This window comes from Medicago sativa, chromosome 6 (assembly GCF_051527215.1).
Source record: "Medicago sativa cultivar Bolivia chromosome 6, Bolivia_mono, whole genome shotgun sequence".
In the NCBI taxonomy this organism is placed as follows: Eukaryota; Viridiplantae; Streptophyta; class Magnoliopsida; order Fabales; family Fabaceae; genus Medicago; species Medicago sativa.
Window position 1 is genome coordinate 57383322 of NC_140754.1, and position 19728 is coordinate 57403049.

At 39.7% G+C, this 19728-nt stretch overlaps 1 protein-coding gene and 1 non-coding gene across 2 annotated transcripts; both read right to left on the bottom strand.

Annotated features, from left to right (window-relative positions):
* Window positions 1-1136: 1136 nt before the first annotated feature.
* Window positions 1137-2411, bottom strand: LOC146915860 (uncharacterized). Its single transcript, XM_085721464.1, has 3 exons — window positions 2301-2411; window positions 1698-1895; window positions 1137-1607 (listed from the first exon to the last, which is right to left on the bottom strand). The coding sequence occupies exons 1-3, from the start codon at window positions 2409-2411 to the stop codon at window positions 1137-1139; spliced, it is 780 nt and encodes a 259-aa protein (XP_085577590.1).
* A 16737-nt stretch (window positions 2412-19148) lies between these two features.
* Window positions 19149-19255, bottom strand: LOC146915861 (small nucleolar RNA R71). Its single transcript, XR_015017141.1, has one exon. It is a non-coding gene; the product is annotated as a small nucleolar RNA R71 (small nucleolar RNA).
* Between the last annotated feature and the right edge of the window lie 473 nt (window positions 19256-19728).

Sequence of the window (19728 nt, forward strand, 5' to 3'; positions counted from 1 at the left end):
ATGTAACCCTAATTGATCATATGTTGCTGTGAAACTCTATTACTTATTAATGATATTCTAGTTTTCATTCAATTCAATTGTTCTTACTGCTTTTTATATCCTGATCAAATATAAACATGATTTTGTGAGATCGAATGACTACTGACCATAGCTTTCGACTTAGACCTAATTGAATTGTTCTAATAAACATGGTTAGTCTAGGAATGGATAATCGTTTGTTAGTGATATTAGGTTAACGTGCTTAAACCTTTGATGATTATTAGACCACCTAAGGAATTAGGGGCTGTAGTTTAAAAAGAGGGTCCTAACTCAAGGGATTGATTAGGGCTAATTTGTTAACTATCGTGAAACTAGAGAATCATTAGTAATAATAGGTGCAGTAACCAATTAGGGGAAACATAGAGGATTCGAAGACCTGATGTCATCTCTCTCCTATTTTCTTAATCAAATCTTTACTATTTTATTTGATTTCTTAAAATCAAACCAAATCTACTGCCTAGTGGCAAAACAAAATAAACTTTTATACATCCTACTTTTATAACGAAATTGAATTATTGAAGTTAAAAACAGTCCTCGTGGGATCGATATTTTTACTACTTCGATAGTATTTGGTGCACTTGCCAGAGATCTATCAAAGCATTTCACATCCAAGAGATTGTTTATCTGAATGTGTGTCCAAAGTTGTTTTTTAGAAAGAGAAACAGCGGATGAACGAAAAAATCAATTTAAGCTCAAAGCACTGAGGCGTGAATCACCCATCGCGAGCTGGGGTTCTACCTAACATGCAGAGCAGTGATGCCGCAGTTGGTAGCGAGCATAATGAGGAATATGTGTATCTGTTGCGTAGATTTCACTTATCCTTTATATTTCTGGATTTGGAGTGACACGACTTTCCTCCTCCGTCGTAGTTGCACGTTTTCGCAGAGCGTGAAGTTCGCTGTATTGAACTAAGTATGTACATTAGAGTTGGTTGGCTATGTTTGCCATCTAAAATACCTTTTGAGTTTTTCGGCATTCCAAGTCCTTGGAATCGTGCCTTTGTTGAGGTCCTCGAGTCCGTAGGCCCCCCTCCCGGTTTTCATTCGAACTCTGTAGGGTCCCTCCCAGTTGGCGGCGAGTTTTCCCTCTTCAAAGTCCTACTGATTCCGTCGGAGGACGAGGTTGCCAACTTCAAATTCTCGTTTTACGACTTTTTTGCTGTGGCGAGCGGCTATTTTTTGTTTTAACGCTGTTTCTCGCAAAGCTGCTTCACTTCTGACTTCGTCGACAAATTCGAGCTCTTCACATAAGTTAACTGCATTGGTTGGGAAGTTAGTGTCAGCGTTAGTTTGCCAAGTGAGTTCAATTAGCTCAATGGAAACGACCGCTTCTGTCTCATACGTGAGTCGAAAAGGTAACTCGCCAGTAGTGGAGTGGAGAGTAGATCTATAGGTCCAAAGGACCATGTGCAACTCTTCAGCCCACCTAGTTTTGGTTGTGTCCAGCCTTCTTCGCATTCTCCGTAAGATGACCCTGTTCGCTGCTTTGGCCAGGTCGTTAGCTTGAGGGTGTTTTACGAAGGTGACACTTTGTTTAATGCCGATGTTTCTCAGGTAGTCCTGGAATTTCTAATCAGTGAATTGAGTTCCATTGTCAGATATCACTAAGGCCGGTACTCCGAATCATGCCAGGATGTTCCTTTTGAAGAAACAAAGTACGTTTTTGGCTGTGATTTTTGCCAATGGTTTGGCTTCGATCCACTTGGTTGAGTACTCGATTGGTACAACCAAATATTTGAGTTGTCCGGCAGCTTTGGGGAATGGTCCCAGAAGGTCGATGCCCCACCATGCAAAAGGCCAAGGAGAAACCAGAGATGTCAGTTCGGCAGGAGGTGCGAGGTGCATGTCTCCATGTCGCTGACATTAGTCACAAAGGTTAACATAATCTTTGTCCTCTTTTAGCATGGTGGGCCAAAAGTACCCCCCTCGTAAGACCTTTTTGGCGAGAGCTTTGGCACCAAGATGTTGTCCGCATATGCCATTATGGACGTCGGCAAGGACTTCTTAGGTCTCGTTAGGTCCCAAACACTTGATAAGTGGTGTGATTAAGCCCCTTTTGAATAGGGTTCCTTCCACTAAAGTTAATAAGCAGGCCCTTAGTTTTAGCTTCGTTTTCTTACGGGGATAAGATGGGAGTTCTCCGCTAGTTATGTTGCGTGCAATGGGTCCTCTCTAGTCCTCCATCCCAATAATTGCGTTGACTTCGTGCAGTTGGGCCTCCTGCCTCCGGATGCTAGGCTCGTTGAGGACTTCTTGGATTACAGTTTTGTTTCCGTTTGCAGTCCGTGTGCTAGCGAGTTTTGAGAGAATGTCTGCTCGGGTATTCTGTTCACGGGGAACATGAGTTACCTCTATAGTTTTGAATTCTTTCATTTTCTCGAGTACTAGCTAGACGTACTGTTGTAGATTTTCTTCTCAGACTTGGTAATCGATATTCACTTGCGAAGCCACTAATTGAGAATCGAAAAAGATTTTTACCTTTTAGGCTCCTAGATCCTGGGCGATCCGTAGTCCGGCCAAAAAGGCTTCATACTCTTCAATGTTGTTAGTTACAGGAAAAAATAAACCAAGGGAAATTTCGACGACAATACCTTCGCCATTTTCTATGATCACTCCTGCTCCGCTTCCTTTAGAATTGGATGATCCGTCTACGAAGACAGTCCATTCTTCTGTGTTCTCTTCCTCAGGGAAGGTCATTTCAGCAAGGAAGTCAGCGAACACTTGCGCCCTTAGTGCCTTCCTAGATTCATAGTTTATGTCAAACTCAGAAAGTTCGAGTGACCACTTCATCATCCGCCCATCGACGTCAGGGCGACCCAAAATTTGTGTATTGGGTTGGTCCATTCAGACTACTACTGTATGAGCTAAGAAATATTGCCTCAATCATCGTGCTGCTGTAAGGAGAGCGAAAGCTACTTTGTCGATATTTTGATACCTCGTCTCCATCCCTAGCAAAGCTTTGCTGGTGAAATATACTGGTTTCTGTCCTTTTGGAATTTCTCTGATTAGAACGGCGCTGACTGCGTCGAAAGAAACGAAAAGGTAGAGGTACAGTACTTCACCTTGATCAGGTCACGAGAGAATTGGAGGTGCAGAGAGGGTCTCCTTGAGATGCTTCAAAGCGGCTTCGCACTCGTCAGTCCATTCGAACTTCATCTCCTTCCTCAAGAGTTTGAAGAAAGGGAGCATGTTTAGTGGATTTAGCCACGAATCTTGAGAGAGCAGTTAGCATGCCTTTGAGTGTTTGGATGCACGTTTTAGAGTGGGGCGTAGGAAGCTTTGTAAATGCCTGGCATTTATCGGGGATTGATTTGATTCCTCCTCCTGTCAAGTAGAAACCAAGGAACTTACCAGCTTGAACTCCAAAAGTGCATTTTTTTGAGTTGAGTCGCATGTTGTACTTTCGGGTTTGTTCGAACACTCTCTTGAGATGGGCGGAATGATCAACTTCTTGTTGGGATTTGAAGATCATGTCGTCCATGTAGACTTTAAGAATGTTGCCTAGAAGTTCCTTGTCGTAGACTTTGTTCATCATTCGTTGATAAGTACCCCCCGCATTTCGTAGACCGAATGGCATTATGTTGTAGTAATAGTTCCCTAATTTGGTCATGAAGGCTGCTTTCTTTTTATCTTCCTCAGCCATGGGAATCAGGTTGTATCCAGAATAGGCATCCATGAAAGATAAAAGTTTGTAGCCGGAGGAATTATCTACGAGTTTATCTATGTTAGGAAGAGGATATACGCCATTTTCCATTAGATTTCTTGACAAGTACAACATTGGAGACCCATGTAATGTATTTGGCCTCAGAAATAAAATTTGCCTCTAGGAGGTCTTTTACAGCTTTTTCTGCAGCCTCTGAATTTTCAGGGTCAACTGTCAACTGGTGACAGGCGACGCTCGGGTCGATTTCGGGCATGTCGGCTGCACTCCAGGCGAATAGGTCAGCATTTTCCCTTAAGCAGGCAACCAGCTGTGCATTGAAAAGTTCAGGAAGATCCTTGCCAATCTTGAAGTTCTTCGAGGGGTCGTTTTCGAAAGGAACCAACTCGAATTCTGCATCAGGAATAGGTCTAAGAAGTTTCGCGTTAAGCGGATCCTTCTTTTCCCTCCTTTGTTCCTTGAGGTCCTCCTTGGTGAACCTGGGGTCAAGTTTGACCAAGTTTGCATCCAGAGTGCTCGCAACAGCTTTCCCCTTGTCATCAGCAGGTTTGCTGGACTGGGAAACTGACTTTTGGGTTTTGTTTGCCTGAAGGAAACATCTTCTTGCAGCTTCGATGTCTCCGTTCAGGGAGGCGATGATGACAACCTTCGCATGGTATTTCAACTTCAGATGAGTGGTTGAACATGCAGCGCCCAGTTGGGCAAGTCCGGTTCTCCTTATAATGCAGTTATAGAGAGTAGGACAGTCGATCACCAGAAATAGGATCTTTATTGTCTTCCTGGCCTCCTTTTCGCCGAAAGTGACCAGCAGTTCTACGTAGCCCCAAGGTTTAGTAGATGAACCATTGAAGCCGTATAGTTCATTTCCAACGTAGGGAGAAAGGTTTTTCTCCGTTAGTTGAAGAGTTTTGAACAGAATGGTGTACATGTTGTCGCACGAGGCCCCTGTGTCAATCAGGATTCGAAGGACGTCGGTATTGGCTATCGATGCTCGCACTCGCAAAGGAATGGCTGAATTTGATGCCCCACCAGGCAGCTCAGAGTAGTAGAATGCCAAGGGTAGTCTTCCTCCAATGTTAGAATCGAAAGGGACCATCAAATTGACGCTTATGAGCTCTTCAAATTTTCTTCTCATGCTTCCCATGGAGATGTTCAGCGTTCCTCCCGTGATGACGTTGGCGGAGGGGAACTGTTCCTAGGTGCATGAGTAGGGTACGATTTCCACGTTGTTAGAGAAATCGCTCAAATGTTACACGGACATAGCAACTATCTTGTCTGCTTCGTTGCCATCGGCGATGAGCTCAATGGTCTTTCTTCCGACTCAGGGTTCTTGAGGAACTGTTTGAGCCTTCCTCGTTGGATCAGGAGTTCGATAGAATCTTTCAAGTGGATGCAGTCGTCGGTAACATGCCCGTGGCACTTGTGGAACAGTATTTAGTTTTGTCACCCCTTTCCTCTCCAGCAAAGGAGCCTTTGGTGGCTTGACGCCAGCTTCCGTTAGATCGGCTACTGCGATCTAGGCGAGGATTTTTTCCCAGGACATGGCCAGTGGCGTATACTCAGTGAAGCGACCATTAGCACCTTTGCCTTCACGAGCTACTTTGCCTTCCTTCTTTTTCTCATAAAAGGGCTTTTTGGAGGACTCAGCAGCAGGCTCCTCCTTCCTGGATTTGTTGAGGCTGTCTGCGTACAACTCCTCTTCATACCTGATGTAGATCTTTGCGATCGCTAGGAACTTGTTGAGAGTCCTTGGACGATCTAGGCGAACAGCCTTCTTGACGTTCGTACCCTCGCACAGACCTTTGGCAATGAGGTACTGCTTCATTGTTTCATCGACACCCCTTACTTGCACAACTTCTTTATTGAACCTTTCGATGTAGTCTCGAAATGGCTTCAAGGGACGCTACCATCTTTGGCTGCATCCTTGAAGCAGTGAAGTGGGTTGTGAACTCGTTGCAGAGGTCGCTCCATGGATCGATGGAGTTTCATTGTAAGTTCTTGAACCAGGTGACGGCTCCTCGTCGTAGTGTAGTGACGAAGAGCTTGCATTTCACATCGCCTTGCACCGATCATTATGTGAGAACTGCCTCAATGTTCTTGATGTGCTCGTCTGGATATGTTGTCTCGTCTTACAAATCCATTTGAGGAGGCTTTTCTAGTCCGCGGGGAATAGGAGCTTCCAGGATGCGCCGTGTGAACGGACCGTAAGCGTTACGGTCATTCCGGGCATCGAGGCTGTCCTCGGAGATAGAAGGGAACCAAGAGAATCTGTTGCATCTTGATGGGGATCTCCTTGGAGGGGATCTTCTTGGAGGAGATCGTCTGGGTGATCTCCTTCTGGCTGACCTCCTCGTGTAGCTAGGAGATTTGATGCTTACTGAGTGCCGAGGGGATCTGGAATGAGAGTAGCGAGGGCTCCTTCCTCTTCTTTTGGGTGTTGGGGAAGGAGTCCATTTAGTATGGACTAATGGGCGCACTTACTCCAGATACATCAGACGTCGGTTCTGTTCCTCGATTAACGACGTCAGTCGCTGAACCGTGCGGAGCAGATTATAGACGAGTATCGTGTCATTTTTCGGATGTCAAGCTATTTGATTAGCGTTTGACTCACTATTTTTATTCACGACTGAACATTTAATTTTTCAAAAGAAAGTGGAAAAAGGTTCAAATACCACATTTTAAAAGATTTAGGGTTCAGGGGTTAGTTATATTTAGGGAAGGAGTTAGCACCCCAAATATTCGTAGTACTCTACGGAACCTCTAGATTTTATTCAAATTTTGTGCTATAACTTGCTTGCTTTTTAAAAGAAGGAATTAAAGTGATAAAAGAAAAGGAACATTTTTAATTATATTTTTTATTGATTTGGAAGGACGAGTGTCCTTCGCCTACGTACCCGTGAGGGATCAAAACCTCGTAGTTTGGGGTAGAAAACGACGTTTGATAGGTTTTGTGTTTTTTTTTTAGTTTTGAAATAAAAAGCCAAGTGGCAAATTGGAATTTGTTTGTATTTTTGATATTGAAAGAAAGTAGACTCAACGTAGAATTAAAATTGATTTGAAATTTGATTAAGAAAGAAAATAAAAAGAACGATCACTTGATTTTAGATCAAGGTTTGTTATGAAAATATTTTTTGTGATTTTTGTTATTTGAATGTTTTTGTTATTTTTGATAATAAATGAAAATTAAACTAACGGAACGATAAAAGATAAATGCGCGTGGACTTCTGTGGTGACATGGGATCACCACAAAGTCCCTAATAATATATAAAGCGATAAATACAACACACACACGCACACTTTTTCTTATTTATGTATTACATTTGACCTAAATACATTCTAAATCAATGCAATAAAAATAAACGACATAAAATAAATATGTGAATGATGATGAACATAAAGCAATAAAGAAAATGTAATGCAAAAGGAAAAGATAAAATAAATATGCAAAAGGAATAAAAATTCTAAATCTATGCAATAAAAATAAACGACATAAAATAAATATGTGAATGATGATGAACTTAAAACAATAAAGAAAATGTAATGCAAAAGGAAAAGATAAAATAAATATGCAAAAGAAATTAAAATTCTAAATCTATGCAATAAAAATAAATGACATAAAATAAATATGTGGATGATAATAAACTTAAGACAATAAAGAAATGAAATGCAAGAGGAAAAAATTAAATAAATGTGCAAAGAAAATTAAAATGCATGAAAATAAAATAAAAATGAGATGTAGTGATATAAAATGCGATAAAAATAAATTGCGTAGAAAATAAACAAACTGGGAATAAAATAAAAAATGCATGTAAAGGGGGGTGAGCAAGAAATAAAGGGGGTGCATAAATTAAAAGAAAGAAATTGGGCCTTAGGTTGATGCTGAGCGCGTTGGGCCTTGAGGAACCGGTTTTTGTGGACCGGTTCGGTTTAGAGAGAACCGGACCGGTTTACTACTATATATGTGGTATTCCGGTTTTTTCTCATTTTTACACTTTCCTTCTCTCTCTTCATCCTTTTAGAGAGAGAGACTCTCTTCTCTCTCTTTCTTTCTTTCTTCTTCTCCGACGTGGAGAAGGTGGTTGTGGTGGTCGCCGGCTTGGGGCCTGTCGATAAGGTGCGACGGCGTCGCCGCGCCGGACTTTATAGTCCCCTTTTTATTATTTTTTTCGCTAGTGTATGAGACCAATAATGTGTATGAGACCAATAATGTTTATATGTCTCAAAAGAATAAGTTCTCTAGTACTCTTCTGTGTTAAATTTGAAAGGAAGGAGATTGGTTTTCTGTGTTGTTATCAACGATACCCAAGTAGTATGAGCTTAACTTCATCGTTTCATAACACTACTTCCCAAAATATATCCACCTTTCACCTAAGCCCCGTTATAACCTTAAAAGACCTTAAAAGTGTGTACTTGACTCTGACTTTGATTGACAATACAGCAGACCTGCATGATGATTGTGTGACCCTATTCAAACATATGCGTGGAGTTGTGGATTCGGAGGTAAGAGCTAGGCATCCGGTACATCATTACACAGGAAAGGAGTGAACTTTTTAAGCATATCATTGGTTGGTAATTTGTTATCTTACTGCGATTTTTCCATTTGCAAATTGGATTCCTTGAGGAGAAGGATTGGTTTAAGTTTGGGGTTGTGATGACAGTGCATCAACATTAGTTTTTTAGTCATATTTATGCCTTACAATAGCATTTAGAGAGTCAACTGCATGGAATTCATGGTGAAATCAAACCAAAACAAGAACAAGAGCTCAAGAGAAGAAACTTTGAGAAAACAAGAAAATATTGCCAAAGTTTAAGCAATCGTGCCACGTTGATCACTGGTCGTGGCACGTTGCTACGATGTGGAGTTCATGGTGACATTCTGGAATTTTCGTGGCACGATGGGAAACGAAACGTGCCATGATTGGTTGATGAACTTGCTGCCACGTCAGATTAATGAAGGCATCGTGCCACGATGGTCCCGAAACGTGGCATGATGATGGGCTTTTTCTGAAACCCTAAATTCTTTCTATAAATATCCAGCTGCTAGCAAAGGTTAGGGTACTGATTATTATTGCGATTTTGAGCGCAGAGGACGGCAGGAGACCAAGGAACAAGCTCTGAATCTCATACCAACTCTTCGTTGGTTAGATTTATGTATGTTTTCTCTTGTTTATGCTTATACTTGTTTAGTTATGAGTAGCTAAACCTCTAGTTTGGTTAAGCCATGATGAAACTATTGTAATATATGATTTTGTAGTTGAACTCTCTCTATAATCAATGCTATTCAGTTTTTATTCAGAATTACTTGTATTTATTGCTTTTCATGTTATTGTTTTGTTTGACTACTAGCCCTAGCTTCTTGCAATCACATGAATTGATCTTAGGAATTGAATGACTACTAGCCCTAGCTTTTAATCCTGAAATAGTAATTTTGTTTAACTGAACACTAGGAACCTAGAGATAGGAAATTGAGAGTTATGATACATGAATTTACGTTCCAACATCGCTTCCGCGGTTATTCAATCAAGTTAAGAGATTAATAGGGTTATAACTTAGGAAAGGGTTTTGAGTCAAGAGATTGATCAAAACCACTTAGTTAATTTATCGTAAAAACTGAGTAGTAATTGAGAGTAAAGAGAGCTAGACTCTTCATATAAAGCAAAAGCGGATTCACCGGCTTAACCATTCATCTCAATATAATTTTCTCTTGCCCTTTTTCTACTTTAATTAAGTCTGATAAAACCAAACTTTTCTGCCTTGGGCAACCAAATACAAACTTTACACATCCTAATGTATAACGCGCTTGCTAGAATTGAAATTAACACAGTCCTTGTGGATCGATATTTATTACTACTTCGATAGTTTTTGGTACACTTGCCAGATCTCTATCAATAAATAAAAACTAAAAGTAATTAACTTAAAATTTAAAAGTAATTAACTTATGGATATAATATTTAAAAGTAATTTAAAATTAATTAACTACAAAAAAAGATAAAAACTAAAAGTAATAATAAATAAAAATTGAGAGAAGAGGGCCCGACTCGGAACCAAATATGAGGTATTTTAAAATACCTCTCTGCCAAATTTTTTAATGAAAAGTCAGAGATCGATCAGAGTCAAACGACGCGTGTTAGTGACGTCTTAGGTCAAAAATTGGGGTATGTCAGATGCCCCTATTTAAGTTTTCTTCGTCCGGAGATTTGAAGATGGAAACTTTGATTTGACGGGCGAAGAGACTTAAATACAATAGTGCATCAATTTTGACCTGAGATGTTATGAATGCTCGTGATGTAATTATGAATGCAGGATGACAAAGATGATTTGACTGAGACGAGAAACAACAATGGGAAACCCAAGTTCGTTGAAGAGAGGGATCCGACTCCGCTAGGGGAATGTTGTTTCACTGGGGAAGGAGATTGTCCGCTATCATATTGGTTTGAAACGATAGTTTAACAGGGACAAAACTTTTTAGTGACACCTCTCGACGAGACACACTAGGTGATTACACTTTCGAGAATTTAAAATGTGATCTCAAACTGTTCAATGGTTGGAACTGGCTGTTTGAAACATGATGAAAGGTAAACTCAAGCGGTCCATTGGTGGACTGGTAGCTTGAAACGAGATAAAAAGGTAAACTCAAGTGGTCCGTTGGTGGAGTAGTAGCTTGAAATGAGATAAAAAGGTAAACTCAAGTGGTCCGTTGGTGGACTAGCAGCTTGATACAAGACAGGTGGCATCTCTCGACCAAACACCCTGGGGATGACACTTTCTAGCGGGTTCAAGTTGTTTGATTGTTAAAGCTTGTCAGTTGAAAAGATTAATTAGTGACATCTCTTGACCAGACACATTGGGCATGACACCATTGAAATTGAAATTGATTAGTGACACCACTTGAACAGTTAAGCAAGGGATGACACCTTTAACGACAGTAAAATGTGATTTCAAACTGTTCATTGGTTGGAACTAACCGTTTGAAACATGATGAGAGGTAAAACTTAAGTGGTCTGTTGGTGGACTTGTAGCTTGACATAAGATAAAGAGTAAATTTAAGCGGTCCATTGGTGGGCCGGTAGCTTGAAACATGACAGGTGACATCTCTTGACCAGACACACTTGGGGATAACACCTTTGATAAAGAAGACGATAACAAGTTGTTCACTTGTTAGAACTTGCCACTTTACATAATGATGATACGAGGACTGAACTGAAAGGATATTATCAAACAAGACTTTGGATGACTGATGTAATCAATGTATGAATGATGCGATGTATATGATGTGTACTAATATGTGAAAGTGTCGATGTATGGATGTATGGATCATGAATGTATGAATGTAACTTGTACGAATGTATTCCTTGTATGTGATATATGGACTTGATGAAACGAGACAGGATAGGTAAGGTGGGAAGTGGACCGACATTGCATTACTACACGCTTGACAAAACTTCCTTGAAGATGATCTTATAGGGGACAAAGTAATCAAGTGATGTTTTCTAGGGAGAGAACCCAGTATTGAACGCCTGGAAGAATTCGCCATTTGTAAATCAACACAGGATGCTCTTCCATTGACACACTTTTAGGCATCGTGCCCCTTGTTTCTTTGTAGTGTTTAGCCATCCTTGTTCGACAAAGGTTTAACCATTATTGAGGACAATGTTGAGGCATGCTTCTTTTACTCTCGAGTCCTAAAATGTGCTTGTTTATTTATACTTTTAAGAGACATGAAAGAGTTTTAAGAATTTTGTTTCAAAAATATCATCGTCAAAAAATAGAAGGATTTTGAAAAATAGAACAAATGAGAACTTCAAGTAAAGGGGTAAAGGTTCAAATTTTATTATTTGAATGGTGGCCTACCAATGGCGCGACTCCACAGATCTTTACAAAGTTTCGAAAAATGGTAATTTATAATGGGGAGGTATATTGAACTTCATAACCCTATATTCCCTAATAACTTTGAATTCGGCAGCTTTTGATGCTTCAGATTGGAGATTCTTTGATGGCAGGTATCCCTCAAGTGGATTGTGCTAGACCAGATGCAGTTACTTTGTCTTTCTTTTAATCCTTAACTTTTGCATAGACCGCCTGTTGAGTATTTGTGTTAGCTGTATTGTTGCTAAAACAAATATCCTTGATCTGTAAGTTGGAACCAATGTTCCAGGATGTGGTTAGGCAATTCTGTAAGATGTTGGATACAATGTTCCAACATCCTGGCACGGTTCAGTGTGCCTGGGTTTCTGCCTTATCTGTACGCGCGTAGTTTATCGTTTAAGGAAACCATATTTCCTTTACTTACTAACCAAGTAACTCGCATATCTTATAAGAATCAGCTGTGGAATATTACTAAAATAGACATTTTATTTTAGGAAATATTTGTTACGATTTGGAATGTTTCTAAATAGGTTCTGACATATTAGGACTTTCCAGAATTGTCTCTGATTCTATTTTGCAGGTTTGCTGAATCGATCTGCAAGTTTACTGAAGCCCAATGAATTATTTAGCCCAAGCTGCTTCAGTATAAAAGGAAGACTTCAAGACCTAATTGCTCATTCAATCCGTCATACTAAAAAGTTTAGATCTTTAGGGTTTGAGTCTTCATGTATTCTGTTCTTATATCGTTTGTTATGCAAGTCTAGAATCTTTACTGTGTTCTTTCTAGTGTCGTGTTAGATACTTGTTTAGGACTGGTTTTGTGAGTATTGATACTCTTGTGCATCAAACCGAAGTTGTGAAACAAGGTTTGGTTGTTTGTGTTGGAAGGTAACTTCAATCTTGTTGTGTTTGAGGTCGGATAGGTCACTGGGGCAGTGACTGACCATTAGGATAATGAGATGCGATCTCAGATCTAGGAGTTCCTAGGTTGAAGTCTATACGGGTAGGTCCTAGGTCATATAGTGTAAACGAGGAGTTTGCTGAGAGCTATTGAATAAGGACTACACTAGTGGATTTCCTTTCTGGCTTGGTAGCCCCCAGATGTAAGCGTGTTGTACTGAACTGGGTCAACAAACTTCCTGTGTTTTTTTATTTTTTGTCCTTTATTTTTCTTGTTTTGTTTCTATTTATCGCGTGATGTTGAAACATTAATCGGAACATTGCAAACGTTAAAACATCTGACAGAATGTGTTAAAACAAGTACGCTAGAATTTCAATTGGCATCAGAGCAGGCACCCTGCCAGTTTTAGGGTGACCTCCAGGGACTTCTATTCTAGCACTATGGACAAGGAAGGTGGATTTGTAAACAGTCCCCCTCTGTTGGATGGCTCCAACTATGACTACTGGAAATCACGCATGAGTGCCTTTCTCAAATCTGTTGACAGCAAAACATGGAAGGCAGTTCTGAGAGGTTGGGAACATCCTGTGCAACTTGATGCTGATGGCAACAGGACTGAAGTGTTAAAACCAGAAGAGGACTGGAGTGCTGATGAAGATCAATTGACTCTCGGAAACTCAAAGGCATTAAATGCTCTGTTCAATGGTGTAGACAAGAATATGTTCAGACAGATCAAGCAATGCACTGTGGCTAAGGATGCTTGGGAGATTCTCAAAACTGCACATGAAGGCACAACTAAGGTAAAAAGTGTTAAACTCCAACTTCTTACTTCAAAATTTGAGAATCTGAAAATGTTAGAAGATGAGAGCATCCAGGACTACCACTTGAACATTCTAGATATTGCAAATTCTTTTGAGTCTCTTGGAGAAGAGGTCTCTGATGTAAAGCTTGTAAGGAAAATTCTCAGATCTCTACCTAAGAGGTTTGACATGAAAGTTACAGCTATTGAAGAAGCCCAGGACATTTCAAACTTGAAGGTTGATGAATTGATAGGGTCCTTGCAAAATTTTGAAATATTTGTCAACAGTAAAACAGATAAGAAAGGCAAGGGGATTGCTTTTTCTTCGTGTGTGGAATCCGATGAGTCACAAGCAAATTTTGTAGATGATGAAGACATGTCAGAATATCTGCCACTTCTTGGAAAACAGTTCAAGAAGATTTTCAAAAGATTTGACAGAAGGTCCAGACCAAATGGTCAGAACATCCGATCCAACATCAACAATCAAACTAGTAAAGAGAAGGTGACAAGACCTGATGACATGGACTCTCACTATAAAGGAGTACAATGTCATGAATGTGAAGGTTATGGTCACATCATAATAGAGTGTGCTACATTTCTAAAGAAGCAGAAGAAAAGTCTGATTGTTTCCTGGTCTGATGATGATGAATCTGAAGAGGATGGAGAGAGTGAATCTGCTAAGCATATAACAGCATTGTCTAGTAAATTTTTTGATGATGTTGACTCATGTGTAGAAGATTTGGGTTTTGCTGAACTGAGTGCATCCTACAAATATCTTACTGAAAGAAACAACAACACTTGCAGACAACTTGAGGAGCAGAGAAATATCACCAGTAGATTGGAGAATGATAGAATCAGTCATCAAGCTAAAATTTCAGAATTAAACCATAAGGTAACCCTGTTGAACTCACATCTTAGTCAAGCTATGAAAGAGGTAAGAATTGTAACTGGTGAAATAACTCCATCCTTTGGTGAATGTATGTTGCCCCATTTTAAGAAAGGAGTTGCTCTAAGGGGTGTAAACTCTGAAGACAATAACAGCTTGTGGGTACCACAAGGAATAGGGTAACCTAACTGGTATGTCGAATATGATGTTGGAACATCTAATAACCTTCAATAAATACAGTAGTTCACATTATGATAGAATGTATGATAAGAAGGTTAATCAGATCTACTGCTCTCATAAGGAACAATCAGGTAGTATTGCAGCCAAAAACTGGAAAGACAGGCAACTTGGAGATCAGAATGAAATCAGTCCACATAAGAAGTTGAAAAATTTGGTGCGCGTGGTTCCACACTCATTAGGACACACTAATCCAATTTTTCTGGCACAAACCCACATAAACACACCAACAACACACAATAACTCCTTGCCTATCAATACCTTCTCTTTCACTCCTCCCGAGATCAAACACATACATCCTTTTGCATCTTACCCATATCAAACGGCTCATCCCTCCATCTTCACCAATCAGAACCAACAACTTCAGACCAGCAAAAACTCACGCCCTGCACTCAAACAAACCATGGACTGTGAACACCAAGAAACCAGCACTTCAGTTCCTAAGATGGTCGAACCTATCACTATTGTCCCTCCCAGAAAGGTTAAAGGAAAATCACCCACCAAATCTGGCTTAAAGAAGAAGAAACGTGTTGAATCAACTATGGGAACACCTGAAACTACCTTGAGCATGGTTGACAAAGAAACCCCCATCGTTTCTACAGTTGTTAAACTCAATGTTGGGACTTTTGAGAAGGATGCCAACAGAGTTGATGCTGAAGGGTTCGTCAAAACTACTTCGGCCTCCTCTGAGGATGATAAAGGTAACTCTAATGCTCCTCTGATTTCTGATATACCTGTACCTGGTGGAAAGCTAGGTTTAGAGAATTTGAATGTCATAAATAGAACTGTTTCCATAGACATGAATCTGTCTAAAGATGGTAAGGAGGCAAGCTTCAATGTTCCTGCACAAGAACATGAGGACATGGATGTTAAGGGTAATGTTGAAACATCTTTGAATAAATCTGATAACCATGAGAATACTGCTACCATTGGTGAAAATAAGGACCCTAGTACTGAGACTACTTTAGCAGAGGAAGTGAACCCAGGAAAGACGATGGTTAGCATCCACTCTAAAGGAAATGAAGAATCTAGGGGTGAGACTAAAGAAGGCCTTGAGAATGATGAATCAAGGCAGGAGACTCACTCAGATAAGGTAATTCATTCTGGAAATTCTACTGAGAAAGTTCCTCCTGAGGAAGAGGAACATATTAGGATCGTGGTTGATCCAGAGGAAGATGTGCGTGCTAATAAGGTTAACGAAGATATGGTGAACATTGATGATAGGATCTCTGATGACATTTTAATTATAGAAAGGGAGGTTGAAAGCGTAGCCAAAAGGCTAAGGAGTAACAAAAGGAAGGCAGTCCACCCTGATGTTGAAACCCCAAAATCCAAGAACAAGATTGTTGGTATAGGTCCTAAGAAAAGTTGGAGCAAGGTAAAAGTAAAATCTACTACTAGGAGGACAAGGAAGAGGGAGGTGGCCTCTTCAGATGAGTCTAACTACAATGTTGGAGAAGATGTGTCAAACATCAACTTATCTACCTCAAAAAGGTCTGCTAGGGAGAAAGTTGAGGAGACAGTTACGAATGTACCTATTGATAAAGTATCATTTCACTTTCCTGAAAATGCACAAAGGTGGAAGTACATCTTTCATAGAAGGTTGGCTCTGGAAAGAGAACTAGGCAAGGAAGCTGTGAAGATGAAAGAAGTAATGAGTATTATCAAAGAAGCAGGGCTTCTGAAGACAGTGTGCAACATTGGTGCTTGCTATGAAAAACTAGTAAGAGAATTTTTGGTAAATATGCCTAGAGACTGTGACAACCCTCTGAGTCAGGAGTATCAGAAGGTATATGTCAGAGGTGAATGTGTCAACTTCTCTCCTGACATTATAAACAGATATTTGAGGGTTGAAAAGGCTGATGCTGTTGAGCTGAAAGTGACTGATAACCAGATTTGCAGAGAAATCACTGCCAATCAAGTAAGAATTTGGCCCGGGAAGGGAAAAATTTCCTCTGGGAAGCTGTCAGTAAAATATGCCAGTCTCAATCGAATAGCTGCATCCAATTGGGTTCCAACAATACATTCCTCTGATGTTGCTACATGTTTGGGTAAATTTATTTACTCTGCGGGAACTGGAACTAGAATGAACATTGGAAAATATTTTTTTGAACAGACTGTCAAGCATGCTAAGACTGATGCTGTTAAGTTTCCTATAGCTTTCCCCACCTTGTTATGCAATATTATGATAGAACAACATCCTAGTTTGATAACTGCTGCTGACATTCCAAAGAAGAGGGAATCTCCTCTCACTATTCACTCTAAGTTGTTTGGGTCCAATCATGTTCCAGACATTGTTGGAACATATGGGAATGTACCTACTGCAGGGCTGATTACAAAACAGAAGATTGTGACTGCACTCAAAGATACTTGTGTTATGCTGGAAGAAAGAAAAACCCAGTTTGAACTCATGATCCAATCTTTAGAGAGAGAGGATGCTGCTGCTGAGAATAAGTTGGAGGAAAGTGAAGAAGAAAATATTGATGATGCTGAGGAAGACAATGCAGATGAAGCAGACAATGAAAATGAGGACAATAAGGAAGAATCAGATAGCAGTTCTGGAACTGCTGAATGATGTTTTGTCTATCTTTATTTTGTGGGCTATGCCCTGAATTTTTTGTGCACCAGAGTGTGCCTATTTTGATTTGTAATACCTTAATACTCTGAATCTTTATTGGTATTCTACTAGTACTCTGCATTTCTGAAATCATTCTTCTGGTCTATCTCTCTGGCATTATTTCTGGTTGTTTGGCATATTTTATGGCTAAAAAGGAGGAGAAAAATTTGATGCTTCTTTGACTATACTCCTTATCTGTATATGTGCTCTTTTTTCATGTATCTATATGCCTGTTTTTGCCTGAATGTCATTACTGTGCCTGCTGTTCTATGTTGTTGCATTTATTTTGCAACTATTTCAGGTTATGTGTAGATGTTGGCTCCCATGTTGCAACATCTTGGTGGTTTGTTGATGAGTCATTAATTAGTCTATTTTATCGCATTATTTAGTTTAGTTTTATTAAAGATTTGATTTTATTTTATTGCAATTTATTTCCTTTTTGAATATTTTACTTCAAATTGCTTTTTTATTATATTTTAGGAACGAATATATGGTGGAAGGTGTCTTGGAGCAAAAGAAAGAGGACTGAAGCAAATACAGTGCGAAAATACGAAGATACGGAACAAAAATATGTTCCCACCAAGTCAGAAGCTTGGCACGGCCAGTGCCAACAAGTGGCACGGCCGTGCCACCTCCAGAAGCCACTTTTGCTGCTTTTTCTTCAAGCCCAAGTTACCCTGTTGCAGCTTTACTGTTTTGCCCTTTTAGTTGCTTAGTTTCTAAGTCGATTGTAAAGCTATAAATAGAGTAGCTCTCCACCATAAACATTCACCTTTGCTTAGAATATTTCAGTATTATTATTTCAATAAAGTTCCTTTCTTTTATTTCTTTCTCGTAATTTATTGTTTTCTCTCTTCTTCCTCCATGTCTACGATGAACATGAGTGAGTAGACTTCTTTGTCTTGGGATTGTTGGGAAAGTCTAATGACATAATCCTAACAAACCAAGCTTTAACCCTAATTCTATGTAACCGTAATTTCTAATTTAGATTCACCGTTTTAACATGAATTAACAATTATCAAACTGTAGAAGCGAAAGTGGAGGGTTTGATAATTGTTAATCCATCATCCCAAACATCAATTCATAAAGCGAGAGCGGAGCTTTGATGTTGGAACAAGTGAATCTAGACAATAATTGCAAAGGCAGCGAAATAGTCTTTTCAATTATTGAGACACAAGTAGTTTCAATCCTTATAAGCATCTTCTAGTAATCAAGTCAGCGAAATAGGCTTGGTTACTAGAAGTAAACTCTTCCCGGACTTTCATCGGAAAGGTGAGGGGCTAAAGGGAAACCGGTCTTAAGAAATTACGGTGTAAACCATAGAATTAGAAGTTAAGGTTTTGTCTAGTGAAAGATTTGTTATTATGACAAACCAATAATCCCAAGGCTCTTTATTATTATTGTTATTTACCTTCAGCAATCAAACCTCCTTTTATAAACTTTCTTCTCCTCTAATCATTCTTTTAAAGTTAATTGAATTAAACAACTCCCTAGTGGAACGTTACACTTAACTACTACTATTACTTCGATATACCGTGCACTTGTGGCTTGGCTTTATCAAGTTTTTGGCGCCGTTGCCGGGGAGTTAACTAATTTGATTAACTTTTTCTTAGTGATTAGAATCCTCTCTCTTATTCTCTTTCTTTTTCTTTTTATTTTTATTTTTCTGTTATCGTTAACCTTCTGGGTTCTAAATTTTTTATGCAAAAAACCAGGAGTTGAGTTGTAATAATCAACGAGATTGAAACGTATTTGCATAAACGAAAGAGAGACGCACGAAATAACACCGCCATGGCTAATCGCACTCTCAAAGAGTATGCAACGCCGTCTACAGCTGAGCCACAAGCTATTATTGTGTACCCAACGGTTGAGGATGACAACTTTGAAATTAAGCCTGCCCTACTTAACTTGGTGCAGCAAAACCAATTATCGGGATCCCCCACTGAGGATCCCAATCTTCATGTATCTGTTTTTCTACGAATTAGTGGGACCATGAAGGAGAACCAAGAGGCCGTAAGACTTCATCTCTTTCCCTTTTCCTTAAGGGATAGAGCTAGCGGTTGGTTCCATTCCCTCGAACTCGGTTCCATTACTTCATGGGATCAGATGAGGCAAGCGTTCCTTGCCCCCACCATCTAAAACCGCTAAAATTAGGGACCAAATTACTCGGTTCAATCAAAAAGATGGGGAATCTCTCTACGATGCGTGAGAGCATTTCAAAGAAATGCTTATACTTTGTGCCCACCATGGTCTAGAGAGTTGGCTCATAGTCCACACCTTTTATAATGGCTTATCATATACCACTAAGATGTCTGTTGATGCAGCTGCAGGTGGAGCTCTAATGAACAAGAACTACACAGAGGCATACACCTTAATTGAAGACATGGCTCAGAATCATTACAAATGGACCGACGAGAGAGCCATCACTAGTTCTTCAACCTCCAAAAAGGAGGCAGGTATGTACAAAGTCTCTAACTATGATCACCTTGCTTCTAAAATTGATGCATTAACGGAGAAATTTGAAAAATTCAACGTTAGTGCCATCAATTCTGCTTCAACTCCTTCTTCTTGTGAAATCTGTGGTATAACTGGTCATGTAGGTGTTGATTGCTAACTAGGTAGTGCTATTAATGGTGTTGAGCAAATGAATTATGCTCAATACAACCAAGGGATGAGACAAAATCAAAATTTTTATAAAAACCAAAATCCCTATGGACAAGTAGCAC